This window comes from Garra rufa, chromosome 17 (genome assembly GCF_049309525.1).
Source record: "Garra rufa chromosome 17, GarRuf1.0, whole genome shotgun sequence".
NCBI lineage: Eukaryota > Metazoa > Chordata > Actinopteri > Cypriniformes > Cyprinidae > Garra > Garra rufa.
The window spans coordinates 30,769,766-30,787,368 of NC_133377.1; the positions used below are offsets into that span (position 1 = coordinate 30,769,766).

At 36.3% G+C, this 17,603-nt stretch overlaps 1 protein-coding gene across 1 annotated transcript in view; it reads right to left on the minus strand.

Moving 5' to 3' along the window:
- The window catches only part of LOC141289354 (epiplakin-like), a 165,527-nt gene that overhangs the window by 68,838 nt on the left and 79,086 nt on the right, over nucleotides 1-17,603 (minus strand). The window contains exons 5-10 of the mRNA XM_073821468.1: nucleotides 9,091-9,152; nucleotides 6,001-6,015; nucleotides 4,016-4,105; nucleotides 3,402-3,437; nucleotides 1,991-2,068; nucleotides 1,562-1,654 (exon numbers count right to left, since the gene is read on the minus strand). Of these exons, the coding sequence (XP_073677569.1) occupies nucleotides 1,562-1,654; nucleotides 1,991-2,068; nucleotides 3,402-3,437; nucleotides 4,016-4,105; nucleotides 6,001-6,015; nucleotides 9,091-9,152 (374 nt within the window). The remainder of the gene's footprint in view (nucleotides 1-1,561; nucleotides 1,655-1,990; nucleotides 2,069-3,401; nucleotides 3,438-4,015; nucleotides 4,106-6,000; nucleotides 6,016-9,090; nucleotides 9,153-17,603) is intronic.

Sequence of the window (17,603 nt, forward strand, 5' to 3'; positions counted from 1 at the left end):
AGTAAACTTCTGTTCAATAGTTTAACATGCAATTTGTTGCTTTTCCAATAATGAAACACTATCCTATAATGCTCAGGGAAATGATGTAATGCGTTTCAATAATGCGTTTCATAATGTAAGTTTGATTATTAAAAAGTATACCTAAAATACCCTCACCGTTGCCTAGATACTACAGACAAACATTGTGGTTAGCAATGATCATAAGATTTGTTTATAATAAAAGGCTTGTTCACATTTTAGTCTGTGATTTTGCATGCCTCTGTTCCTCTGGTGACTCATCGTCAGGATTCCCCTTTGGGTAATAACCACTCAACGGCTAAAATCAAGTTTCCTCCTATTATAAGAGTTTTGAAGGGAAGTCTGGTCGGTCTAAACCTCTGAATCCTTACATTAGGGATGTAAACAGTGACTCAGACATGGAAACACATCCTCCACCCTTGCAGCATATCTTTACGAGAGCCAAGAGGGGCATTTAAGGTCCTTTTCAATGCAGAATTCCTTTCAATGTCTCTAATTTGAAAACATTATAGTGGTGACTACAAGCTCAACAATTCAAACTTCTTAACAAAGTTATTGTAAGAATAGAGATTGTTACAAATTATCTTCTACAATTCTGCATTGCTGTGACCAATTCTGGTATATTTTTATTGTATTATAGTCTTGACTCTATAGGAATTCATAACTATTTGTTATTATTGATTAAAAGCTTATTTAATATGTCTGACCAGAAAAATAACTCTACTTTGTTGAAAATAACAAAAAATGTGACCTTTTCAAGTTGCTCTAACGTTCTGTACGGCACGTTTTTGTAAAATGACTAATTCAAAACCTACTGTGCCAAGATAAGCACTTTTTTCTTTTTAAATCGAAGGAAAAGAAAACAATTAATACGCATTCCCACCACCAAAAACAGCATGATTGGTCTCATGAGTCACCAAACCACCATGCCAGTGCTTCCACTTCCTTAAGGGAAGATGTGAGTCACCAACCGAAATGGACACCGTCCCAGCCCATAATCCCCCAGGGGCCAACTGTGACATCAAAGGCGAATGCTTCGGTTTTTATTTCCCAGAAAAAAAGTACGAAATGTGCTCCGGTCTCCTCATAATGAGACACAACATTGTGCAGCAAACCAAAGACAATAGAGCACATTGGCACAGAAAACCACCCATTTCTAACAGGTACAAAGCAATTGTTTTATCTGACATTTTTCTTATGAATGAAAATCAAGCTCATGCATAAATAAACATGAGCTCAGGTGTGAAAATACAACAGTTGTTCTGTTTTAAGAGTGTTGTGTTGTGGGTGGTCTGAGATTTATATTTGGCACAAAGATGAAAAGTGATCTCTATATCACTGCTGTCATATGATACATTAAACCCTGTCACATGTCTGCACAGATGTCTGTGTTGTTACAGCAACAGTAACAGTTGACAGACTAAAGGTGTAGAAACAGTGAAACGGGAAATGAAAATCTGTGAAGCAAAACCAAAGAGAGCATATAAACTAATTAGAATGCATCTGCTCAGAGCAGTAGAGCACAACCAGTGCTACAACAGACCTGGAAGTGAAGGATGATGGTCCATATTAGCCCGAGGGTCAGTTTTGGATTTCCATCCGCAATGTCGTCATTTCTTATGTTGACAAGTTTCACCTGTCAAACAATGAGATCTGTGTTAACAAGTGAAATCTTATAAGATCACGGTTTTCAACAAGGTGTCTATAGACCTCTGTGGGACTGTAAAGGTACTGCAGAAGGTCCATGGAAAAGATATATAAAAACAACCAAACACATTTTTTGAGCATTAAATCATGATTATTAATGCAATAATGTTAGCTAATATTTTGAATAAAAATGTATCATAACTTGTGACCTAAAAAGTAGCGTTTTATATCATATATTTATATTCCTGAACACAAATAGCAAACCAAAGGTTAAACAATAATAATAAAAATAATAATGGCTTACGAGGTGTTCGGTTCACTTTACCTGTCTATGTTTGAGGAAGTCCAGTGCGATCTGTACATTCTGTAGTTTGTGAAAGCGCATGCGACCCTTCTCTCTGGGCTGGAAATAAATAAAAAAGAGATTAACATAGAGAAAGATTAGCTTTCAAAGAATTAAATGTGACTATGAATAGAAAGAGATTACAGATGTACTGAATGATGAAAATGGCATTAAGCAAACAGAACAACAACTAAAGTACGGATGCACCAATACAAAAATATTATAATAATGTCTCGTCCATTGTGGAAAAAATACACTAAATGAGACCAGAAGGTGAAACAGAACATCTAAACATTTTATTGTACAGTAAAAATAGAAAACTGCTTAGCATTTGTAAAATGCGTAGAAAAAGACTATTTAAACTGGACATTTCTGATATGAACCTGCACAGAAAACTAAAAAAAAATTATTATGGTCAGTCACAGATCTAAAGTAAACCCTAAATAAACAAATCACACTGTTCTTTGATATTTCACACATTTCATGAAAGAAAAATACCCTTATATTGTAAAGACAGCTGCATTATACTAGATTACGAATATATTTTTCTAAAAGCCAAAGACCAGAGAACTTCCAACTTTATTACTTATAATCAATTACCTGAATGGAAATACACCACTATGTAAATTGGACAAAATGCACCAGCATACAGTAAGAACATGCAATGGCACTTATCAACCAGTCATCACAATAAATAGCCAATCAAAAGCTAAGCTGTCCCTGAGCCAGGCTCTTATTGGCTTGCAGTGCATGATGTCACTTAGGTTTTAAATGGATCCCATGTCTGCAAACATGAGAAGACATGAATCAATGCATAACTAAAACGATTGTTGAATACTAAACTAACATTCATTATGTCAAATTCCTGAAATCATGTAGTTAAAGGGATCGTTCACCCAAAAACGAAAAATCTGTAATTAATTACTCACCCTTGTGTCATTCCAAACCCACAAGACCTTTGTTCATCTTCAGAAAACAAATTAAGATATTTTTGATGAAATCCAAGAGCTTTCAGACTCTGCATAGACAGCAAAATATCTTAATTTGTGTTCCGAAGATGAACAAAGGTCTTGGTTTGGAATGACATGAGGGTGAATAATTAATTTCTGGCTGAATTATGGCTTTAATGGTTCCCTGACAGTGAATGCAGTGCATTTCAGAACATTCCATCACAAAAACAAGAAACGCAAACATTTGAATAACCACCGTGATTTTAAGATAATGTATTGAAATTTTGAATTGAATATTTTCGTGAACATGGGGGGAGGACAGCACCGTGAACAAGTGACATGACAAAGGAAGTGACATCATGCACGACACATTTCCCCTGGCAGTGACACATGCCACACCCCTTTCCGGGGAGGCGAGCCGGAAATTTTCAGACCCAACTCACCAACCGCGAATTCCTGACAACGTCTCGCTCCCTCGGCTACCACAGCAAGAGCATCGCAAGAGAAGAGGCAAAGGCAAAGGGGTCAAGGTCAGGGCAGAGGTGAGCAAACAGGAAGTTGAAAAAGGAATGGTCAAGGGGGTCAAACCGGTGCAGAGTTGAAACTGAGGCAGAAAATGTCAGATTGTTAATGTGTTAAAGGAGTGAGACGCAATGCAAAAGAGACACAGTCACAGTAGAAGTGCTCATAAGGGGGAGATGTGAGGCGACATTCGTTCCTACCGACACGTTTCTGTATGTGTAGTTACGTCCACTGCTCATACAGATCTGAATGCCACATATCAACCACTGACGCATGCAAAACAAATCTGAGGGACACTTTTAACTATAGAACTATCCAATCAGATGCAGAATTCAAGAGGAACTTTACTCAAACTCAAACTACAAGGTGTATAAAGCAAAAGAGGACACAGAAAGAGGAGAAGCTTATGTTAAGGGAGCAGATCCAGGTAGTGAGAGTTAGCCTTGCAAAAGCGGAATTTCAGATTGATGTTTGAAAGTAGGTTTTGAGTAGGGTTGTAGATGGAAAATCTAATCTCAGATCAGGAAGAACTTACCAGCGTCTCTCCAGACAGCACCTCCAGCAGTGAGATGAGGTTGTGTCCATCTCTGAGATCCTCGTACAGGTCTGTGATGTGTCGCTGCGCCTGAATAATAGAGGAAATCATCATTAAAAAATAATGGAAACTGTGGAAAGTGGAAGACTACATGTTCAAGACAACATTGTGCTATTTATTTCCAAAGTTCTCTGCAATAATTCATCATAGTGAGTTGATTGTGGCATCAAGCGGGTAAATATTTGTACATAATGATGGCAAAAGTGTATAACTGGCAAGTCAGGCAACTATGTCTTTTTTTTGGTTGTTTTATGACTTTTCCAAATAAATAAAAATAAAAACCATAAGTTTGGGGTCAGTAGAACTTTCCTTATTTGCTTTGAAAAACATATATGTGGCCCTGGACCACAAAACCAGTCTTAAGTAGCAGGGGTATATTTGTAGCAATAGCCAAAAATACATTGTATGGGTCAAAATGATCTTTGTTCTTTGTTCTTTGATGCCAAAAATCATTACGATATTAAGTAAAGATTTTGTAAATTTTCTAGCGTAAATATATCAAAACTTAATTTTTGAATAGTAATATGCATTGCTAAGAACTTAATTTGGACAACTTTAAAGGCGATTTTCACAATTTTTAGATTTTTTGCAAACTCAGATTGCAGATATTCATATAGTTATCTCGGCCAAATAGTGTTTATTATACATCAATGGAAAGCTTATATATTAAACTTTCAGATGATGTATAAATTTTACAATTGACCTTTATGACTGGTTTTGGGGTCCAGGGTCACATATATCATTTTTTTTTATTTAGCAATTAAATTGATAAAAATTAAAGACATTTATAATGTTACAGAATATTTCTATTTCAAATAAAGCCTGTTTTTTTACTTTATATTCAGCAAAAATCCTGAAAAATGTATTGGTTTCCATAAAAACATTAAGCAGCACACCTGTTTTTAACAACAGTTTGTGGACTAAATCAACATATTAGAATGATTTCCGAAAGATCGTGACACACTGAAGACTGGAATAATGGATGATAAATCAGATTTGCCATCACAGGAATAAATTACATTTTAAACATAGAAAACAGTTATTTTTAAATGTGTAATAATATTTCACAATATCACTGCTTTTTACTGTATTTGGATATTTTGATATTTTAAGATCAGTTCATGTTCCAGTTGAAACAGCTCAGACTTACATTTTAGTCTAGGACTAGACTTAAGCCTTGTCTGTGAAACCTGGGACTAGTGTATTTAAAGTAATTGTATGTTTATATTAAACTTATTTAAGTAAATATTTTTTTGGGGGGATAATGTCCATTTGACTTTTTTCAGTTCTTAGTTTGTCTATTTTCTTCACTTGAGTTAGATATTTACAGATCTTGGTGACTAAACCAGAGATTCCCTACTGACCAAAAAAGAAATGTTCTGAAAATATGTTTTGTAAACATTAAAACCACAAACAAAACCACAAACCACAAATATTATGATGCCGTGGAAAATATGGGCAACGGTCATTTTCTCACAAAACTGTTCACACTGAGAGCTTTTACTATACAGCTCAGTTTACAATGCGGGAACTAACATCATAGATCTATTAAAAATCACCTTGGGATTTTATTTTATTACACAAATGTCTCACAAAAGTGAAGTTAGTTGGTTCTACGCAATAAAAACCTTAATCATACATTGATTTGTGGGCCACTGTATCTAATGACACTCTATTTACTGTTGACAAAGGAAAATATCTGGAGGCTGAAGCAGTAAACACAGAAAGTACTGAAGGAGACAGAAAACAAGTGTTAATACATCTTAAGTGTTAAAAAACTTGGAAAACTGCATTTCATGCAAGGAAGGCAGGAGAGGGTGTATGTTAGCTCTAGGTGCAGATGTAGGAAGCTACAGTGCATGTGAAACCCATGCAGGTAATAACAGAAGTCATTCTGCAAAGTTGTGATCACAGACACCACCTACCTCTGCCTTCCAGTGCTGACAGAGAAAGATGGAAGAAAGGATGAAACATGGAGAGATAAAATAAGAGAAAGGTTGAAACAGATGGGAAATATAATGAGAACCTTACGAGGAAGACAGTGAGAGACACACAGAGAGGTATAACAGTGAAATGAACACAGATGACACATACAGTGTTTGTATAATGGTGTGAAAATACCATTTAAATATTTCATTCATTGCATCTTTGAATAGACTTGTACATGCATAAACAAGTCTGCTGTCATAAATGTTTGTTTAGTTTTAATATTCAAACATGAAGCGACAAATCAAATATGACTGAGCACAGCACATATGTAGCAAAACATCAATATTAAATTGCCTTTTGTATTTATTCAAAGCTATTATTAAGTCCAAAACAGCAATGAAACGTCACATCTGCTGAAACCATCATTTTGGCAACTCATTTATAATAAATCTTTTTTTAATATTTAAGGCTGCTGTTTTCTGTGCCCAGTTTGTCATGAGAGACAGAAAGGCTTTGCAGGCGTCCAGGTTTCCATCCCAAATGGCTGCATCCAGATGAAAAGGATTTCCTTACAGCACACGAACAACCCACAGCAAAGCCTCTGAGTCACTGGATCTGAACTGCAGACCACTGAATAAACCCTACGCCTCCTTGGAGGAAGGTAAATCAGTCTAACAGAATCCAAAAACTAACACGTCTTTAAAAGAAAAAAACTTTGATGCATAACTAAATGTCATAATGACATATTTATTTATTAATTCCATTTACTTTAATAATAACATTTTTAAAAATATTATTAAAAGACAGGCATTTCCTCAGAGGCAATGGGAGGCAGTGTCTCCTCATAATATTAGATGAGTAAAAATTCATAGTATATAAAAAAAAACACACCAATAATACAAAAACTAACATTTAAAAAGTGTATAAATCATTTGTTTTTCTAAGGAAACTCTGTCTAACTGCAACACCAGCTGGTAAAGTTACAGCAGGAGTTCGCTTCTCTCTCGCTCTCCTGAGCCCATTCAGTTTTAACAGACCCCCTAAAGCGTGCCGTGAGTTTGGTGGGGGGTAATTAAGAATGAATGGGGGAAAGTCATGTGAGAGGAGGCAATGCATCTATAGCGATTTGTTTGGATATGACTGGTTATGATCGGCTGTGATTGGTTGAAGCGATAGATCTTGCTTCTTGTGTTTGTGCGTGTTCTGTGTTCGCAAATCAGTCTGAATGAACAATATAATGGCGTTAATGGGAAGAGTAATATAAAAAAGTAAACAAACAACTCACACACTTTTATATCACCACTTTGTAGACTTGAAATGAACTGAAAACATGATCTGTGGAAGTTTTTATCAGTTATCAAATTTTAAGTAGTTTGATGACTGATGATCCGAAAAATTCAAAAATAGTTAAGGGGAAACACTGCAGTTTTTTTATGCACCTATCAAGTTTGAGATTTTTGGCTTTTTGGTTTTTCATAGTGTTTTTTCAGACTAGTGGAAGGAAAACACCCAAAAGTCACTGTTAAGTGTTTTTTTTTTTATGGCACTTTATGTATTTGTGTCAATAAATTTAAATTAAAATACATATTTTTAAAGGCCGTTTTCTCAAAATTATTTTTTTCTCCTACACTGAGCCATAAATCTCCACTTCAGTAGCACTGAACCAAGCACACACCAAACTTTACATTTTGTCTATATTTACATTTGTTCTTATATAATTTGCTTGATTTTATACAACATTTTATTCTCTAAAAAATGGTTTTAAAAAAACAGTGTTTTGATTTTTGTACTAGAAATGTATGCAAATTAGTGAATATTTCATTACCTCATTTGCATAACATTTTAGAAAACCTCTAATACAAAAAATGTTTGCAATTATCAATGTAATCAATCATCTGAGTAAGTAAGGTGACAACTATTAGTTTTTTCCCATATTCACCTGCAGTGTCTCGCCTTAAAAGTTAACTATTAAAAAGAATAGCTGAACAGTTTACAAATAAAATATATTGTATAAATTGTTACTGCCTTGAGTTATTTTGTAATAAATGTTACAAAATAATGCTTAAAAACACTAACTTGATGAGATTCATACTTGGCTTTAATAAACAGAATATTGAGTACATTGTTAATGTAACAATATAAAATAGAATTGTTTTATTTATTTATCTTTTTCTGATAGTGTAAGTACTGTTTATTTAACCAAGAAAATGAGACTGGGACTGCCTTCAATTTATATGGTCATGTAGGGCAAATTAATGAATGTATGAAATCATTTGAAAATGCTGTTTTTCTTTTTGTTCTAGGGGTAAAACTGCTGTCTTTCAATTTGAGATTTTTTTGCATCTTTATATTGGAATTTTGAAACACTTATTTTTTAAACTGGTGCAACTGTTGGGTGCCTGTGGGCCAGACTGTTGGATGAAATCCAAGCGGCTCCGAGAAAACAATCCGTTTCTTGGGGATATAAAACAAGACCAGATGTTGATGACTCATCCTCACATTCTCATAAATAAATAAACAGCACCTTTCAGCAGTGCAGCATACTAGGTGTGTACAGGATGATTATTCAGCAGTAGCAGTTATACACACATGCCATATGTTTTACATACAGGTTGGACAAACAAACACTGTACTGTATATCTCACAATACCAATGTCTGTTCTTGCCATTCTTTCTCTCACACACTCCTGTCATTTTCACACTTGTGCTTAAAGCGTCACACGCTGTCATTTTCCAAGTAATGACAGACAAATAACTATGTTCTCTGTGCAGTTTTAGTATGTGCTAAGAGTTTCCAATCAAGCAGTTGTCACCACAGTCATTTGTAGTTACTGCACCAGTCATCTTGACAACAAGTCCTTGAGATAATGGATTGATAAAGTGGCCACTGGTGAAGGGCAAAACTGAGATACTTGACTCTCTGTGATCATGTGATAAGAAGCACCTACAGTAGTCAACATTTGAAGTGGAACAAAAAAAAGTTTTGGTTTTAGGGCAACTTTGATGAAAGGTTTTGATCCAATTCAAATGTTGACTACCGTAGAACTGAATTGACTGCAATTTCCTATCTGTGTGAATGGTAATACCTTCATCAGATGCTTGTTCACCCATTTTGTGAAGGTCTTTTTCTGTACTCGATCCCGTTCATCTGTAAAACACATGAAGACATGATTTTTAGTTAAATGGAGACAAATCGGAGAGGCACACTGGATACCAGAGAATGTCATACAAAATACTAATGGAAACCTCTGAACCGACATATGTTATCTTCATAGATAATAGTGCTCTGTGTGGTTTTTATTGCACGCTTTATGTGGTTCCAGTTCCACATAGTGAGGATTTTAGAGAAGCAGAGGCTTAGATGAATTAGCATTATATTGCTTGTGATCTGTTTTTTAAGAAATACTTTAATACTTTTATTCAGCAAGGATGCTTAAAATAAACTTTTACATTGTTACAAAGAAATGCACCATGGTTTTTAACAAAAATATGACATTTTCAACTGATTTGAACAAGAAATGTTTCTTTGAACAGCAAATCAGCATTTTAGAATGATTTCTGAAGGATCATTTGACACTGAAGACTAGAGAAATGATTCTGAAAATTCAGCTTTGCCATCCCAGGAATAAATTAAAATTTTAAATATAATCATATAAAAAACAGTTCTTTTAAATTGTAATAAAAATTCACAATATTACTGTTTTTACTGTATATTTGATTAAATAAATGCAGCCTTGGTCAGCGTAAGAGGTTTTCAAAAGCATTTAAAAATCGTACCAACCCAAAGCTTTTGAACAACAGTTTATGTTATGAAGCCGAACTTAATTTGAAGATTTAAAACAGTCAGTGGTATTTATCATGACCCAAAATGTCCTCAGTGATTGGGTGGGCCCACGTTATGAACATGCTGTGCATATCTTAGCGACACCACAGTGTAAATTAGCGGTCTATATCTGCTCCTCTGAGCACTCAGAAAACATTCCACTGGTTGTTTTTTTGTTTTTTTGCTCTTTTCATTGTAGTTAACTGACTAAAGTTTTCAGTTCTTAGTCCGTGTATCTATTTTCTACACCTGAGTTCAGATATTTGCAGGTCTCAATGACTAAACCAGAGATTCCCTATTGACAAAAAAAGAAAGATGATCTTGAATCAACATGCTTCTTAAAAAAAAAAAAAGTGATGCTACTCTATTTGTTTAGAAGCTTTCAGATGTTCCGCATTTACCTTCATCTTGAATTACCATTCTCAATGTCATCAAACATTTATGTGGAAACTTGCTTCAAGGCATGCAAAAGGAGTGAAACGCTCCAGAAGTATACCACCACCTGAATCTAGTGGGTTCCAAAATGAGTCTATAAATGATTCATGGCCATTATAAGAGAGTGATTCAAGAATTTCAGCATAAATGCCACTTTCAGGTCGCACTTTGACTTTATGATGGCACACTTGAGTTAGCATGAAAGAGAATACAAGAGAATTTAAGTGACGCTCTAGTCAGAGGACAAGAACACACTTAGAGAAGAACACAAGAAGCACATCAGCTCCTAGTCACAAGATGAACTACTAAAGCTGATGATGTTTCTGATGACCAGCAACCATGACTTCAATTCATCATCAACAACAACAACATAAAAAAATCTCAGCCTTGTGATAACTCCTCCAAAGTTCTGTTTTCATCACCATTTGATCAAAATACTAAGATAAGAGATGCAGGACAACTAGGTGTGACAAAACAACTGCAGGGAAATGGATGCGTGTTGTTGTTCTGTCATTCGGTTGTCATGCGAACCACGCCAGTTGGCATCACCACATCACTTCCTGTTTCTAAAACCTCGTGCTGTCACGAAAACCAATTCCTGTCAAAGCTCAGTGACTCATTGTAGTCCTTCATGAAAAAATTTATATTTTCATTTATCAGTTTAAGACTGAGTAATCTTATAAAATTATCTGCATAAACACACTTGTTATGTTTTTGATAACAAAATTCAGTAGCATGTGGAGACATGAAACAACAAAACATCTTTTCTGCGCATCTGTTGGTCTCTAAGTCAAAGCAATGATTTCTATAAGAAACCTGATCTAAGAACAGCTCTAAGACCACCTGAATGGTTACACAGGTCAAAGTTTGGATAAAAGGGGCACTTAAAATTCCAAGCCAAACATCAACAGACCTGCAGAGCCTCTGAATGAAAAGGTAACCCCTATCAGTATATCTTGAGCCACCATAAAAGCCAAGTTATGTTCCATGCCACAGAACCGAAGCTTTGACAAGGAAAGAAGAGAAAAGATGCATTCCTCTGCACAGCAGTTTGAATTTGACACTCGTAAAACTGAACGGGTAGCTTGAGGGAACAGAGTTTTAGCGTATGGAGTAATGTGTAGATCATTTACAATGTTTGAGCTGTGCTGTACCCAAACCATAACCTCTTTTTTCAACATGCCATGCATGTGCACACAGGACCACAACCCTGATTTGGGACCCGCCTTTGCAATGGCCCCTCCCTTTAGAGCCCCAAAACTTCCATTTGACAACTTGTACTACTTATTATTGGTTGGAAAGATTACAAATAGATTTTACCCCATCCAGAGAGGGACAATTATCATGCAGAATGATAACATGACTGCATAACTGAACGGAAGAATCCTCAAATATGTGTCAAAACAAAAACGACACAAGTTAGAACGCATTTTAACCAAAAACTTAATTGAAGGATATCAAAAATAGATTCACTATAATAACATACTTTTAAGTATTCAAACTGAATTTCAGCTGTACCTTTTCTTTCATCCATGGCCCTCAGCATCCCCTGGTAATGATGAGTTTCATCTGTGAAGACAACGTCGCTGCCAACACTGTCGGTGGAGTACGTTCTGTAACCTTGATACACAGCCATTTCTGTACTTCTGTTCTTGCTGCAAAACCACACTTTCTACCGATCTCTTTAAACCACCTGAACTGTTTCTTTTCACCCGGTCTGCCGTTTCAGAAAGCAAAAGAGGAGATCCATGCAGGCGAGTGGGTGTGTTTCAAGCCAGCTCTTTTCGCCCTCCCTTTTCTAACTTTTCTTCCTCTCCAGTTCTGTTCCCCTCTCTACCTCTTCCTTCTTTTTTCGCACTTCTTGCTAAATACCTGTCTTCAGGCTATAAATTCAAAGGCAGCTCTTGTTTTAAAGGGGGGTCTCTAATTTTGTGGTTGTAAAAGTTTGAAAGCGGACAAAAAAGTTGTTAAAGGTGGACACGAACAACAAAGAATGAAAACCAAAACAGAAAATCTCATAATTTATTGTTCTTTTTCAAATATTAGTATTACTTCTGCACAAAAGCCACACATTTCTTACATACTTTGAAAATGGCTAACAGTTACCACAACTCACATCTGCAAATACCCTATAACAAGGGAAGCAGCTGCCCTCGGAATGCGGCCACTGAAAATAAGTCTGAACACGGCATAAACCACACCGAAACGTGTCCTAAGTAATTCATCTGTTGACACTGAAAGTGAAAAGACACCACAAAGTGACAAAATCGCAGTCGGTCAGAACATGACACTGAATATACAGAATTTTGGACCAATCACATTGCACTATGGGTGCTCCAAAATGCAGCCAATTAGAACATTTTAAAGATTAAATATACAGAATTTTAGACCAATTGCATTATATTATGGGCGGAGCTACTCTGAGTAACGGATTAGGAATAGAACCCTACATTTTTTGACTTTGTCATAGTGGTGGTTGGTTAGGATAAACATTTTACGCTGAATGAGCAAGCTATTTTACTGTACAAGCTAATTCGGTAGCTTGGAACGGAAATGAGTCAATCAAAAAATCAAGACAAGGGTCTTTTTCCATCTGGGTATTCCATCTGTTTGGGGTGGAAGGAGGGGTTTGGTTTTCCACCAACCGGGAAATCCCACTCATGAGGGAAAATGTGACTAACATCAGAAGTCACACAGAAAGGCTCTTGTAGTCTCAAGTAGGAGGTTCAGATTTTCAGTGTCAGGAGTCGCTGCTGTTCTTTGATTGATGCAGATAATCCCAACAAAGACATTATTTCATAAAGTCCTGCCAAAGTCACCCTAGACAGACAAGAATTTGGGAGAGCACAAGAGAACCCCTGTGCATGTGTGGTTGCAGTAAACGCATCTCCTAGAGGCAGCATTTGAAACGAGCGTGCAAGACTACAAACAGATGATGCAGGGATTCAAAGAGTCTCTCTGTCTCTCTTGCCCCAAACAACAGACTCTTTTTATCAGTGGCACTAAATGACAAGCGAGATGTGAATAACTAAGCTCTTTAAACTGTGTGCATGTGAATGCTGGAGACCACTGAAGGAAGGAGAGGAGTCATGGTATTCCTGAGTGCACAGGTGTGACTGGAGATTCCTAACTTCAGAGACAATCCATCCTTATCTTGGAAAGGATGGCAGGCGGATCGCAGGTAGGAATGGAGGATTCTTCACATTGCAGCTCAGTGCTGCGGCCTGTTTGGGCTTGAGTTGGAAGACCTGCTGCTGTCACATATCTGCCTTGGAGCAATGCTGATCGGAGACAGCACTAGCAACAGCCACTAGCAGTGTTTTTCTGTTTACAGCTACGCAATGAAAATGAGATAAAATATGAAATGATTACATTTACTCACCCCCTTGTCATCCAAGATTCAAGAACAGTTATTTTCTAAAATTGAGATTCTAGAATTGCGTCAACTCTGTGTATTCCAGTTAAAGACAGTTAGGGTAGGTCGTAAAACTCCCATCTCATTTTCTCCACCAACTTCAATTTCATCCTACATTTCTGCAGAAGTACCGACCCAATTGAACGTGCAAAGAAGATCAAACGCCCTTTACAAAAAAAGTAAAACAGTGATGTAGGATGATCTTGAAATTGGAGAAGAAAATGAGATGGGGGTTTTTCGACCTACCCTAACTGTCATGAACCGGAGTAAACAGAGTTGACACGGAGCTAGACGAGTATTTGAGGTCAAAAAGTATCGAAATTGTCAATTTTATTTTTAGAAATTAACATTGTTTCTCTAGATAAGACCCTTCTTTCTTTGCTGGGATCATTTAGAGCCCTTTGAAGCTGCATTTAACCTGCATTTTGGACATTCAAACTCGGGGGCACCATAGAAGTCTACTATATGGAGAGAAATCCTGAAATGTTTTCCTTAAAAAACAATTTCTTGACAACTGAAGAAAGAAAGACATGACTATATTGGATGACAAGGGGGTGAGTAAACTATCTGTAATTTTTTGTTCTGGAAGTGAACTTCTCCTTTAATACTGTTTTTGCACTTTTTATTCGGTAAAAAATAGACTGATTACTTCAAAGGGGACTATTTAAGATGTGAACTACTTTAAAGGGGACATCGGACACCCATTTTCCGTAAGTTGGACTATTTGGGATCTTCATGCAACATATGGTTAAAATTCCTCAATGGCTGCGTAAAACACCCTTTTTACCTTGTCAAAAACAGCTTCGTTCACAGCAACCGTTTCGGTGCATGTTTCTTTAAATGATAATGAGCTACTGCTTACCCCGTCCCTATTTACCGTTTTGAATTTAGTGTTGCGTTACCATCAAAAACAAAACTAATCCACTATGTCCTCAGTGGCTCTGATATCGGGAGAAAATGAAGACTCATGTTCGCATTTACATCCAAGTACAAAACACCTGCATTGCTTACGAGACATTGTTGTCGCTACAGCGGCTCAAGTGTGGAGAAAATGGTGGATGGTGTACAACTGTCTGAGGGAAGAAATATGTTAATAAGGGACAGTCCGTCAGCAGGTGTGGATGGAGCCTTAGCAGCATGACGTCATCAAAACAACTTGATAATTGACGCTGTTTAAGTTATTTTGGGATTTAAAAAAATTAACATATTTTTATCATTGTAGGGTGGTTGTGTTTATATACAAATTTGCAGCCGATGTCCTAAATCTAAGTGTCTTGAAGATGTTAAACAAAGCTTTTCAAACTTAATTGACCTTTTAGTCTAAAGATTACATTTTAAGAAAAGTATTTTAGCCAGAGCCATCTGAAAGGAATTTGTCCTCGGGTTAATACCTTAGTCCTTATGCAAGTTTGATAATACTCTGAGGAGTAAGAAAGTAAGAACATGTATGTACACGTATCAAATGTTTTTGACTTCAGGCATCTCAAGTTTAAGTACTATGTAAGAGCACCATAACAAAACACACAGCCCAAAAACACATTTAATCCTTCATACAAAAACACAGATCACACAAGGCAAATCTTTTATCTTATGTGAAGATGTAAAGAGGAAAAGGGCAAAGAGTGTGAAATGTTGACGGTTTTACAAACGGTGCCAGATTCTGCAGACATTGGAATTTGACTTTCTCTGAAGTGTCCTTAGGGCAGATATGAGGTAAATGTACTTTGATATTTGATCACAACTTAATTTTATTGTATGGAAATTTGTAAAATGTAACTTAAATAATAACTTAGTAATATTTTATTTTAATGATTTATTTAGTAATATTACTAATTACATTAATAATTACATTAATAGTTTTTGTGCATCTACATGTCTTCTTTCTATCCACCTCATTTTTCCCATAAGAGCGGGTGCAGCCATTTGTAAATTTTATGGGTCAGGCTTCCGGTCTCCACATCCTGCTATTTTTAGCTGTACAAAACAGCTCATTTTGCTTCCTGATATTGTAAATTAGTGTGTCCTAACATATTATAGTAATTTTGAACACACCGCTTTGTAGTGCAAACAGTTTTACCGTTTACTGCACGTTGTTATTCTTCTCATTATTTCCCTACAGTGGAAATGAAGTAATGAACCGGAAGTCTTGCCCATAGGCTTACTTCCGCATTGAAGAATAAGGTGAATAAAGTAAAAAATTTCATAACAGCTCAAAGGCACTTTGTTTAGCTGTAAAAGTATGCAGAGATGTGATGTGACAGATGGAGCAAAGGAAGCTCTGAAATCTTCTGCAGTCCCAAACTGTCAATCACACATTCCTGCACTGCACGCACCTACTATAAACATACGTTCAGGCTGTAATTCATCCTACACCAGGCACATAATGCCGCTGCTCCTTACAATGACTTACAATAGCTCTGAAGACAGGTTCACACCAACGACCACTCCTCCAACAGCCAGTCAGACTTGTGTGAACATGTAGGCTACTAGTTCATTCTAAAACAAGGCCAAAACACTAGCAAAGTCACATTCAAACTTACATACAAGACCCTGTTCTTATGAAGCAGAAATAGAGACTGGAAAACAAATAAAACTATATTTAGGTTTTAGACTGAAACAGAATACGTTTCTAAAATTACGTTCCAAACCATTTTATTGAACAGACTTTAAAGGGTGAGGATAAAATAAAAATAAAATTGAGATCAAAGTAGCATTGGTTACTGGAACAGCATGAAAAGAATTACTTTAAGAAAGCGGTTTGTAAAGCCTAACTAAATGTCTCCCTCTTGTGGTAACCATTCCATTTCAATAGTGCAAAGAGAAGCAAACCACTTTATCACTTAATTAAGGACAAGGATCATCATTCACTTTTTGCACATATATCTTGTAGACTGATGTTCCTCACAGCTGGCAGCCATGTCTAAACATTTTCAGGCAGTCACTTAGTTTCTGTGGAAAATGAAAGCTGACTGGTTACTAAGGCAACAGACCCAAACATACAGAAGCTGCGAGTTAAGAAACAACCCGCCAATATTTTTAGAGTCACTGTGGTTTTGGTCCAGTGAGACGCAGTTTTCCAAGAGGGAGGATGTGCTGAAATGCAATTTTTCCTCTAACAATACGCACATATGTTTATAATTAGTAAAACAGCTCTATATACGCGTGTGTGTGTGTGTGTGCTATATAAAGACATACACAAGTTGTAATTTGATAGTTTGCGTGCATGAACTGTAATATTATATATTATATAATCTTCATTCATAAAACATAACTTAATTATATACACATACACATTATCTAATTAAAATATCAGATAACTTTTGTCAAAGTAATAATTTGGGAACTATTTAATTAAATAACAATTATACATGCATATACACATATCCTTTTTCCAACTACTTATTTGACAAAAGGTAACAAATTTACCTGAATTTAACCTATATGTGGATAGATGATGACTGTAAATGGACTTTTAGTACTAAAGTTGATATTTTCTTACAGTTTCTTAAAGCTTATATTTGCTTTTATTCCATGGAATGTCTGGATACTGGATTCTGATTGGCTGGCAGGTGTGCAGTAAAACCGTTTAATGCACAGGTAGTTCCAAGTCAGTTTAATCACCGTTCTATATTAATGCGCTGCTTTAATTGATGCACGCAAAAGCACACAGAGAGAGAGAGAGAGAGAGAGAGAGAGAGAGAGAGAGAGAGAGAGAGAGAGAGGTCGGAGATCGCATTGTGCTGCGCACATACATAAACTTCTTGTCAGCGTTTGCCTGCGATCATTATTAAAATAGCCTAGATACTAGATTGCTACATTATATTCCTCAGCAACGGGGCGGTAAAGATGCTGTTTTGTAATGAATTGTTGTTTGTAGAGAGAGACGCACAGCATGCAGGCAGGTAACATTAACGTTACGCACACAC